The 12,096-nt window shown below is 40.4% G+C and overlaps 1 protein-coding gene across 1 annotated transcript in view; it reads left to right on the forward strand.

Annotated features, from left to right (window-relative positions):
- Window positions 1-12,096, forward strand: part of EGF (epidermal growth factor) — a 107,039-nt gene that overhangs the window by 77,075 nt on the left and 17,868 nt on the right. Inside the window, 3 exon segments of the mRNA XM_078445816.2 lie at window positions 1,058-1,180; window positions 2,536-2,680; window positions 8,473-8,637. Coding sequence (XP_078301942.2) covers window positions 1,058-1,180; window positions 2,536-2,680; window positions 8,473-8,637 — 433 coding nt within the window.

The following is a 12,096-nucleotide window of genomic DNA, read 5'->3' on the forward strand; positions in this document are numbered from 1 at the left end:
GTACTAAGTCTTCAAATCTGGGAAGTGTTTTACACTTACAGCATGTCAGTGTAGACTGGCTGCCATTTCAGATGCTCATACACACACATGGCAGTGGCGGCCACCTTGGGCAGCTCAGCTCTGGGCATCAGGGAGCCACCGGCAGCATTTGAGGCAAGCGGTGTACTGATGGGCAATGTGCTTTAGGAACAGTAATCTGGCACTGGTGTTTAGGAGTAGAGTGGGGGAGAGATGGGATGCAGGGAACGGAGAAAGGCCGTTCTATTAGTAATGCAAAGTTGAAGAGAGGAAGGATCTAGATGTCAGGGGGGTGGTAATTGAGAAAGAAAATGATGGTAGTTGGGAAAGAAAGGGATGAGTTAGCTTATATTTATGTAGAAAAAATGCAGAAGTGTTTTATTTGACATAACATGTATGTCAATGACTGGAGGTCTATTTGCAAAAGTAAAGAATGAATTTTTAGGATTTGATTTTCTAAATGTTTGCCTAGAGATAGTTTACCAATCTCCAGCCTCCCCACTGAGCTGCTGTTGGGATGTCTCCTTTATCCCAAGCAGTAGGAAAACATCCAGCCATATTTCAGGAGTTTAGAACACCTGAATGGGCAGGCAGCTGAGGGACTCCATTCATCTTTGTGTCCAATATTCATGATATAATTTTTAAATTTTTTAAATGTTTATTTATTTTTGAGAGAGAAAGAGAGAGAGAGAGACAGAGTGTGAGCAGGGAAGGGGGACAGAAAGAGAGGGAGATGCAGAATCTGAAGCAGGCTCCAGGCTCTGAGCTGTCAGCACAGGGCCCGACGCGGGGCTCGACCCACGAACTGTGAGATCACGACCTGAGCCGAGGTCGGACGCTTAACCGGCTGAGCCACCCAGATGCCCCAGGATATAATTTTTTAATCAAAATATGCAAAGGCTCCGAAAGCATGCAGCATGACAAAAGTTGAATATGTTCCCCTCCCAGAATGTTGGCTCTTCCAATAGTATAACCCTTTTTCCTCCTCTGCAGCTCACTTTTCTCCTCCCTACTTCCTTTTTTTTTTTTTTTCTGGCAGATATTGATGAGTGCCAGTTGGGCATACACACCTGTGGGGAAAATGCCACCTGTACAAATACAGAGGGAAACTACACCTGCATGTGTGCCGGCACCCTGTCTGAACCTGGACAGATATGTCCTGGTAGGTTGGTGGGTGGTCTAAATCCAAGGAAGGGGCTTAATTTTGGAAAATTCTGTACCCCAAAGTATTTGCCCTAGAGATTCTGGAAAATCATTGGATTCAATTGGCTGGTGAGTTTACTTTCCTGATTCGGTTGATACTAAGCTTGAGAATGTGAAATAGTCCAAATTTTCTTAATTTAATAGCATCTGGAATAAATTCTGTTTTTATCACTACAATTCAATAAAGGTGAGAATACAGATGGTTTTCTTTAACTATGTGACTAATGTCTTAATTTGTAATGTTGATTTCTGGGACTGCTGGAAAAACTTCGCAGGTCAAAGCAGGCCAGGAAGGACATCTAGACCCTTAGCATTTTGAATCACTCTTAAAGATTTTAAAATATTACCTTAAAAATTAGTATTTCTTGATCTGAATTAGAATTTCATCTCTTTTTTTTTCCTTTTTAAATGTTAATGGTTGACTTCTGCTTCCTCAAGCATCTCTCCAACAGGCAGTATGTTCTCACCATCCCCACAAGGGAGCTGCCTTCACCCCAACCTTGGAAACCAGGATCAGGGACTCTTCCCCCACCACTGCCAGCAATTCACCTGTCTCAGCTCTGAAAACACCCCAAGAAGGGAAATTTCTGCACTTACCCAGATCTTTTTTTTTTAACACATTATTTTTCTCAAATAATTTGCTCTTCTTAAAACTATTGAAGGACTACTAATATTTATATAGTCGGCTACACATCCTAATGTTTTCCTTTTAATGAGCAGAGAATCGTTCAATAAAAGGAATTTTTACCACTTTGACATTCCCTCTCTTATGGTAACATTTCTTTTCTGTCAAAGTTGGTAGTCTTGTCTTTGAGGGTTCCCCTGAAAGTTGAATTATTTTTAGAAGAAAGCATTGCATGGGAGAAATTTTTGAGGCTTTCAGGGTATTGGGGGTAATAGATTGTATACTGGTGGGTGATTGATGAGCCATAAAAAGATCTGTTGTTGTTCAGTAAGACCCTCTTAAAGCTATCTGTCATTTTACACAGTTAGTGTGTGTTTGTGGATGACAGATGCACTTTTATAATGAGACCAGTGACTTGGGATTCATGGAATTATTTAGAATTGACCAATCTCTTACTTGCTTCCATTATGCTTTCTGTCAGATAATACTGAACCCAAAGAAAGAATGGCTGACTTCATGGTGAATGACATGAAGTCTGGTTGGGAAAGTGAAACTAGAGTCACTTGTGACGATTCTAGTCCCTAAAGGACACTGTATCACAAGTTGTTCACAGAGACTAATTCCTGATATTAAGACCGGAAAGATCTAATCACTTCAGAAAGTAAGAGTAATGTCTTTGATTCTTGTAGACTCTACTCCTCCTTCTGTTCTCATGGAGGATGGCCGCTATTCTGTGAGAAACAGTTACCAGGAATGCCCCCCATCCTATGACGGGTACTGCCTCTATAACGGTGTGTGTATGTATATTGAAGCAGTGGACAGATACGCATGCAAGTAAGTCGAGCTATCTTTGTGGTGGCACAGAGATATGATATTGTAGTCTGTAACTTTTAGCTAATTGATAAGATTTGTGTCAAGGAGAGTTTTCTATAAGTAGGTTTTTGCTAGGTAGAAATATATAAATACACACATAGAAATTGTGTTTGCGTACACGCTGCACCCTCCCTACACATCCTCCTGCCCACCGCCAAGCTGCCAACAGTAAATATACACTTAAAGAATTGGTGATTTTCCCTTTTACTTAACTTGATGTTACTAATGGTACAGTCTGGGGCATAACCCTCTCGTTCCGGCTGAAAACTTGGGTTTGTGAAAGAATCCCTTAAAACTTTTGATTTATTTTCTGCCACATATATGGAGAACACCCACAATGCGTTTCTGAATTTACAAAACTATTGTATATTCACATTGAACTTCTTGCCTTCAGTGTTCAAAACTAGCAAAGAAATTATCTTTCTTCATTTTCTAATAGTTGGTGTTTACATTTTTTGTGGTTTAGTAACAAGTGTTGGAAGCGGCACCTGCTGCCCCTTGCTCCTTTTTTGTCCCCATGACAGGTTCACGGTGGACATGGTCAACTGAAAAGCAGGTCTGAGGGTGACCTGATACCATAGGTCCCTCTACCAAACTTACTCAGAAAACATTTCCATTGGAGCTTTTGAGAAAACCACACTCACAGTATCTAGTTCCGCATCAAATTTTACTCTTAATGGGTCTTATATTTTGCAGTCAATCAGGGGGAACTGATAGGTACTGAAAAATAAATAGGTCTCCTATGGCTAGACACCTGACTCATTGATGATTTTCTCTGTGCCTGAGGAAGACGTGATAAAATATTCTGATCCTCATGAATACATGCTATAAGCTTAAAGGTTTTTATTATTTTATGAATAGTAATCAGCAGAAACATAGTCTAAATTGTTAGAAGAACAAGTTATATCATGTGACAAAGTGAACGGTCTTGCATTATAAATTGTGTCAGCTAGACAAAAATAATGAAAAATGCTCATGAATATAGTGAAAATGACTCAATTCTCATAGAATTCTACCTTCATATTCATATTTTTATGTTTATTTATTTTGAGAGAGAGAGAGAGCATGCAAGCAAGTGGGGGAGGATCAGAGAGAGAGAGAAAGAGAGAGAGAGAGAGAGAAAGGGAGAGGGAAAGAGATCAGACTCCCAAGCAGGCTCCACACTTAAGTGTTGAGGCCGATACGGGCTCCAACCCACGAACTGTGAGATCATGATCTGAGCCAAGATCAAGAGTCAGAAGCTTAACCAACTGAGCCACCCAGGTGCCTTTTCATATTCATATTTGCATGTTGTAATTTTCTAAAATAAATCCAATGTTCACAGTAGTTATCCTTGATTTTTGTTAATAAGAATCATTTTTTTTTTACTTGTTCATAATTTCTTGTTATCCAAAATAATGAAATTACGGAGATAAATTTATTAGGTCACGGTTTGTTTTTCTCTATGATACTTTACTTTTAGATTATAAAAGACATTACAATAATGTGAAAGGTATTTCACAATTACGTATTGCATTTAGTACATTATTTTCATTTGACCCAATAGCATCAATTCATTAAATGATTAATCAACTCTTTAGTATGCTGCTTTTCTTTCTGTCATTAAATCCTGATGAAAGTATCTTATTCCCTGATAGTGTTTTAAACATGGGTTGCTACAAAATGACAATTAAACTAGAGATAACACTCACATTTGAGGACCTTTAATCAAAAGCAATATTTAAAATATCACCAGAGTTCCCATTAATCTAGATCACAACTTTGTTTTTGAATTCTACATTTGATAAAAGTGTGGTTTAATCAAACATTGAACCCTTTCCTCCTTTTGCCCTGCTGATCTCACCTTGTATTTTTAAAAATTCTACAATAACACATCTCTAGAAGTGTGCACCAGTCTAACTTTTATTAGAAACACTGCATGGGCATCATTCTGCAGAATGTTCTTAACACTGTGAGCAGGTTTAGAAAGGGCTGTTCTACTGTCCTTGCTCGCAGGTGATGGAAACTCCCCTCAATACAGAGATCCCCTAGTTCCCTGGGGGTGCAGAGGATGTGAGAACTGATGTCTCCACACCCCATGTCTTCCTCAAAGATTCCCTGGTGTGGAGAGTCTCAGAAGACCAAGCCTCCTGAGCTAAGTGGAGGTCCTCGTTTACTCTGTATTGGCTTTGAACCACCCCACATCCTTCTGGCCAGGTCTTCTCAAGATCAAGATCCCCCAACTCCAGTGCTGTGAAATGTTTCATGAAAAATAGTTGTGTGGTCAAGTCAGTTTGGGAAATGCTACACACTCTAGCCCTCAGTTCTTTTTTTTTTTCAACGTTTTTTTTTTTTTTTTTTTTTTTTTTTTTTTTTTTATTTATTTTTTTGGGACAGAGAGAGACAGAGCATGAATGGGGGAGGGTCAGAGAGAGGGAGACACAGAATCTGAAATGGGCTCCAGGCTCTGAGCAGTCAGCACAGAGCCTGACGCGGGGCTCGAACTCACGGACCGCGAGATCGTGACCTGGCTGAAGTCGGACGCTTAACCGACTGCGCCACCCAGGCGCCCCTAGCCCTCAGTTCTTGATCATATTACACCACAATGTGAAAAAGTCTTGTGAACCTTTTTTCAGTCCAGAATTTCTTAAAATTATTTAAACAAATGAACTCAGGTTCAAATTTATTTGAATAAATAAACCCAGGAATCTTTTGCTTGGTTTAACAGGACTAGTTAATAACCCAAAGAACTAGTAGTGGGTGGCTCATCCATGTGAAATGCTAACTGACTGCTCTGGGCCTCATACAGCCCAGAAAGGCGTCGATATTACAGCTTGCCTTGGCTCCCCAGCACTCTTGCCCATGTGATTGGCATATTCCTTGAGACCCTAAAATCTCTGAGGTTAATATCCAACAGTTTAAAAGAGGCTGTTAGGCATTGGTAGTAAAGGACTATAACCAAAGATAGCTAGAGTTAAAACAGTATCCAGGAAAGCATGGAGTAATTTGATGGTCCTTTATACTTACTACACTCAGATCCTATCCTCTCTTTCATGGTCCATTCTAGAAGAATAGCTTCTCTCTCTCTCTCTCTCTCTCTCTCTTTTTTAAAATTTTTTAATTTTTTTAAGGTTTATTCATTTTTCAGAAGAAGAGCATGGGGGGGGGGGAGGGGCAGAGAGAGAGGGAGACACAGAAACTGAAGCAGGCTCCAGGCTCTGAGCTGTCAACACAGAGCACAACACAAGCCTTGAACTCACAAAGTGTGAGATCATGACGTGAGCCAAAGTCAGATGCGTAACCAACTGAACCACCCAGGTGCCTCTAGAAGACTAGCTTTTCAGAGGTGCAGACAGCTCAAAAAACCTTTTTGGGAGTAGCCCAATGCAGCAGAACACTGGCTCTGACATCAGAAAACCATTTAGATCAAACTTGCCATTCACTGGCTAAAATCAAAAAGACAGAAAGTAACAAATATTGGCAAGGATGTGGAGAAAGAGAAGCTCTCATACAGTGTTGGTGGAAATATAAATTGGTACAGCCACTGTGGAAAACTGTATGGAATTTCCCCCCAAAATCAAAAATAGAAATACCATATGATCCAATAATTCCACTATTGGGTATTTACCCAAAGAAAATGAAAGCACTAATTCAAAAAATATATATGCACCTCTACGTCTATTGCAAGAATTATTTATTATAGCCTAGGTATAGATGCAAACTAAGTGTCCAGTAATAGATGAATGGATAAGAAAGATGTGGGGTGTGTGTGTGTGTGTGTGTGTGTGTGTGTGTGTGTGCTCACGTGATGGAATATGACACAGCCACAAAAAGGATGAGATGTGCCATTTGAGAAAACATGGATGGACCTAGAGTATGTTCTACTAAGTGAAGTAAGTCAGACTGAGAAAGACAAATACCATATAATTTCACTCCTATGTGGAATCTAAAAAAAATGAGTAAACAAAAAGCAGAATCGGACCTATAAATACAGAGAACAAACTGATGGCTGCAAGAAGGGAGGGAGATGGAGGGGTTGGGCAAAATGGGTGAAGGGAAATGGGGGGACACAGGCTTCCAGTTATGGAATAAATAAGTCCCAGGAATAAAAGGCACAACATAAGGAATATAGTCACTGATGTTGTAATAGTGATATATGGTGACAGATTGTAGCTACACTTGTGGTGAGCACAACAAACATATAAACTTGTCAAATCACCATGTTGTACACCTGAAACTAATGTCACATTGTGTGTCAGCTCTACTAAACAAGCAAACAAACAAACAAACAAACAAACAAACAAACAAAATCCCTGCCATTCATTAGCTGTATGACCTGGTGTAAGTTACTTACCGCCTTTGAGTCTCATTTTTCTCATCTATAAAATGGGAATTTGCTATTGAAAGTAAAATGAGTAAAAGTGCCTAGCACAGTGTCAGACACATGGATACTTAACAAATGCGAGTTCCTTTCCCTCTCTCTCTGAAAGTGACTTTCCAGTGCTCTTGTGACCAACTCGAGGTAGAGCTTGGCCTAGGGTCTAGATCTTCTGGAGCTCCATCCAATGCTTTTTCCATACTGTCTCTTCCCATCACGAGGACCAGTACCAATTCCCTGTGTATTCATTCCTTCATATGATATGGACAATATGGACATAATAGATAGTTGATCCAGGGCCAAGGGGGGAAGAAATTCCTAACAAGTGGGTATCTCAAAATGTTTAATAGGATATTTTTTAAAGTTTATGCCCTTGCAAAGAGTAATAGAATATAGTTGTTGTACCCAAGATCCCATAATTTCTGGAAGTATACATTCCCAGTAGATGGCAGCATTGTTTCATTTACTTTTGTCTAAAAGGTTGACAAGCATATTGGTGGCTGGTAATGCTAGTTACAGTTTCACTAATGAAATACTGCCCCTGCATGCCCCTTTTCCTCCGTTTAGTTTTTTTCTCCCTTGAAGAAAGTAGACAAAAGTTCACATGTTGTCACTAAGACCTTTTCTCTTGAGTAGTGATTTTTTAAAAAAGAAAGCAGGGCGCCTGGGTGGCTCAGGCAGTTAAGCATCTGACTTCAGCTCAGGTCATCATGATCTTGGACTCTGTGAGTTTGAGCCCCATGTTTGGCTCTGTGCTGACAGCTCAGAGCCTGGAGCCTGCTTTGGATTCTGTGTCTCCCTTTCTCTCTCTGCCCCTCCCCTGCTCACGCTCTGTCTCTCTGTCTCTCTCTCAAAAATAAATAAACATTAAAAAAATTGTAAAAAGAAAAGAAAGAAATGTTTCCTCAGCTGACTAGGCTGTACTTCCTGTTCAGAGGCTACACATTCTTTTATAAGCCTGGTCTCAAGTGAGGGGCCCTGCCTTCAAATTCTTCCTTCCTTTGACCTCCACTCACTGCAATCTAGCCAAACATTTGTTTAAAAACTCTCTTGGCTCTTAGGGCAGAGTTGCTTTGTGTTGGTCTTAAAGGTAGCTCCTCAGGATTTTAGCCTAACAGAAGCTGATCTTTAATCAATGTTCTGCAATGCCTTATAGAGGCGGTATGCAAATAATCCCCCATCCATCCCAGGGCAAACAGACTAAAGGGGGAAGTCCATGCCGCATTAACGTGTAAATCAGAGTGCTTTCAACTGACCCCTGATGGATTTTCCATATGCTTCTAAAGAGCTGAGCCTGGAAATGCAGAGGTTGAAAGACAGCTGGATATCGAATCTGAAAACTCTAAGTGTTTTTGGCCAGGGCTTACTGCTGACCTCTGTTTGTGTGTTGTTTCAGCTGTGTTTTTGGCTATGTTGGGGAGCGATGTCAGCACCGGGACTTGAAATGGGAACTGCGCCACGCTGGCCAAGGGAGACAGCGGCAAGTCACTGTGGTGGCCGTCTGCGTGGTGGCGCTCGTCTTGCTGCTGCTGCTGGGGCTGTGGGGGGCGCACTGCTACAGGTGACCTTTTCTATCCATTGGCACTTCCTTTTTTTAAGTGTTGTTTATTTATTAGACAGAGAGAGAGAGCGCGTGAGCGCGCGTGTGCATGCGGGGGAGGGGCAGAGAGAGAGGGAGAGGGAAGGAGTCCCCAGCAGGCTCTGCGCTGTCAGCACAGAGCCCCATGAGGGGCTTGATCCCATGAACCTGTGACCGGTGCCCAAACCTGAGCTCAACTGACTGAGCCCCCTGGGCCCCTCCCTTACAACCTCTTTCTTGCTCCTCCCAGGAGAATGCCTGCCTCCCTGAGATGAACTTTTGTTACAGACTTGCTACATTTATTTAAAAGGTGTGGTTAACAATAAAAGACAACAAGAAATGTCTCAGGATTTCACTGCTCTGAAACATCAGTGGTTTTACTTTTCCTTGTTCCACTCCAGTCTTTGTCAATGTATCTGTGTTGTTTATGGGGCTGTTAACTGAGCATAATGCATTTTTACATTCCACTTTTTTCTCTTAGCATCACATGCTTCCCCCCATAGGCTACGTAATTAATTTCTCATGGCTGTCTTCCACTGAGTCAATTTTCTGCAAATTATTACTTCTGTTCAAGAGAATCAGTATTTTCCCTCACCCAGAAGTTCCTTCAGTTTTGTTTTTTGAGTAATTTCAAGGTGAAACTTAAAAACTGTGGAACAAAAATATTTATACGTTTAATTAAAAAAATAATGCTACATTAAGGTGAAGGAATAGGTATCACATTGTTTGCTTATTTTCCATCAAAAGTTTTTTTAAAAAAATGTTTATCTTTTGAGAGAGAGAGAGAGAGACAGAGTGTGAGAGGGGGAGGGCCATAGAGAGGGAGACATAGAATCTGAAGCAGGTTCCAGCTCTGAACTGTCAGCACAGAGCCTGACGTGGGGCTGGAACCCACAAACAGCGAAATCATGAACTGAGCTGAAGTCAGATGCTCCACTGACTGAGCCACCCAGGTGCCCCCATTATTTTCCATTTTCTTAAAAAATGACATCATCCTCCACCATCATCAATGTTGAAAAGCATTTTATGTGCTATTGTAGTTTCTGCTGTACAAAACTATTGAGTCAAAACACGTTTGGGGTAAAGAGGACTTTTTATCTAATTCAGTTTCATCATTATATGGCTAAAGAGCCTAAGTCTCATTTAGCAGTCCCAGTTCTCTGGGAATGTAGGAAATACCTATCCCACCATCTGCAGATAAAAATCCAATCACGTTTACCAGCGCTACACAACCACTCAGGAGGCTAGTGTCATGCATTGTGGAGAATTTCAGAATGTCATCCAAGATGTGCTTGTCTGAGATCCTGCTATATCTTAGTGTTGTGGCTAACAGCATGGGCTCTAAGAGTCAAACTACACAGGTATAAGTCTCTGTCATGCTTAAGTAACATCAGGCATGTTATCTAAAACCTTTGTATTCATTAATTTCCTTTGCTATAAAATGGAAGCAAAGAACAGTACTTATCTCAAGAGTTATTGTAAAATTAATTGAATTAATTTAACTAAAGAGTTTAGTGTAGAACTGGCATATAGGACTTAATAAACACTATATGTTATTAAGATGATGATTTTTTTTAGGAACTGTAATCTTTCCCTAAAGACTAACACGTTCTAAACCCTTTTATTTACATCTTGAGAGACAAGATTCTCAAGCACAAACTTGAAATTTGTAATTCAGAGTGCCAACAATAACCATTTCACTTTTTAGCCTGGTACTGGATTTGTGGAAAGAATATCGAATAATCAAGATTTATTCCATTGGACAGAATGTCGAAAGAAAAGTAGATGCTTGGCAAATAGTGTAGAAAAAATGGAAACAAGAAACTCAAGTTCATGTGTGCTATAATTATTAAGTATTTTTTCTTATTCTATGGGCTATGACATAGTAAATAAGTTTTATGTTCTGTTGATGTTCTTCAGAGCTCTGGGTTGAAAGCTAGTGTCAAATTGCTGGCTTTTTGGACTTAGAACTCAAAGACCAGCTCAGCTGGTCTGTGTAGACTTTATATACAAATAAGAACATTTTTGGCTTCTGACCCCCATTTACCTAAGTCAAAAGTGATAAGAACTATTTCTTCACACACACACACAAAAAACTCATCAGAACGCCTTCTTTTACTTTTTACTGGAATGCATCCAGAGCTGCAAAGTTCTTTCTGAGCAAATCTATGGTTACTTACTTAATAGTTCTGGTCAGTGGAACTGATAACCCAAATTTTCAGCTATGTGTTTGACTGCATTTGTACTCTGCTATATTGATTCTGAGAAGATCAAATTAAAACTGCTTGTCTAAATATTGTCATGTCACTAAAGTATACCAGTAAGTACAGATCTTAGGCATGTTGAATGATTTTCTTTAAATTTTTTTATATTGTTTATTTTTTGAGAGAGAGACAGAGTGTGAGCAGGGGAAGGGCACAGAGAGTGAGGGAGACACAGAATAATCTGGAGCAGACTCCAGGGTCTGAGATGTAAGCACACAGCCCAAGATGGGGCTTGAACTCACAAACTGTGAGATCATGACCTGAGCCTAGTTGGATGCTTAACCGACTGAGCCACCTGGTGCCCCTGAATGATTTTCTTTAAAGAGTTATAATCAGTTGTTTCCTCCTTTTGTATTACCCCTTGCATGTCTTGTCTAGATTGAGCACTTAACACTCTTTGGTATATCTCTCAAAAGTTTGTTTGTGGAACTAAGTAATTTTTTAAATGTTGTAATATTACTTCATAAAGCTTGATTTCTTGGAAGGACCCCCTTGTAAGAAAATCAACAGGAAGACTTCTGTCACAACCTATAACTTTGTTACTTTGCAACTTGGAACTGCTTCTATTATCCACTTGCTTCAATATTTTCCTTGATGCCTTTGATTAAAAACAGTAACAGCCCATACCACCACCCAGTACCATCTGTCACACTGAACTCACAGTTTCTAGAATGGTTTTCATAGGAGTGCCTACCTTCCTTACTACTCTTGATCAGATGTCCAGGCAGGCCTATTTGATAGATGGTCACACTCCTAGAGGGACTTAGCTGCCACCTGCCCAAGACAGCAGCACTGTTTCAGAATCTTGAGCTGGCTAGTGATCTTTGCCATAACATTTCCTTCATTGCCTTGCGTTAAATGGCTGTTCAATACATTATGTACCCATCTCTCTGCCTCTAGAGGCTACTGCTTTGGAGACAGGGATTGCAGCTTAATATTAGATCTCCCTCCCTTAACTTCCCTTCCCCTCAGTGCATGACACCATGCCTTCTATAGACTTTGTGCTTCATGTTTGTCAAACAAATAAGTGTTTATAAAGCTAGATTTGGAGGCGAGAGACCTATTCTGTTTTCCAGCTTGGCAAGTATGGGATAGTATTCTCTTGGGTTCTCCACTGTGTGTCCTTGCATCTGATGCTTTTGAGCAGCAGAGGGCGCCAGGCCAATGGAAGAGGCCT

This window comes from Panthera onca, chromosome B1 (assembly GCF_046562875.1).
Source record: "Panthera onca isolate mPanOnc1 chromosome B1, mPanOnc1 haplotype 2, whole genome shotgun sequence".
NCBI lineage: Eukaryota > Metazoa > Chordata > Mammalia > Carnivora > Felidae > Panthera > Panthera onca.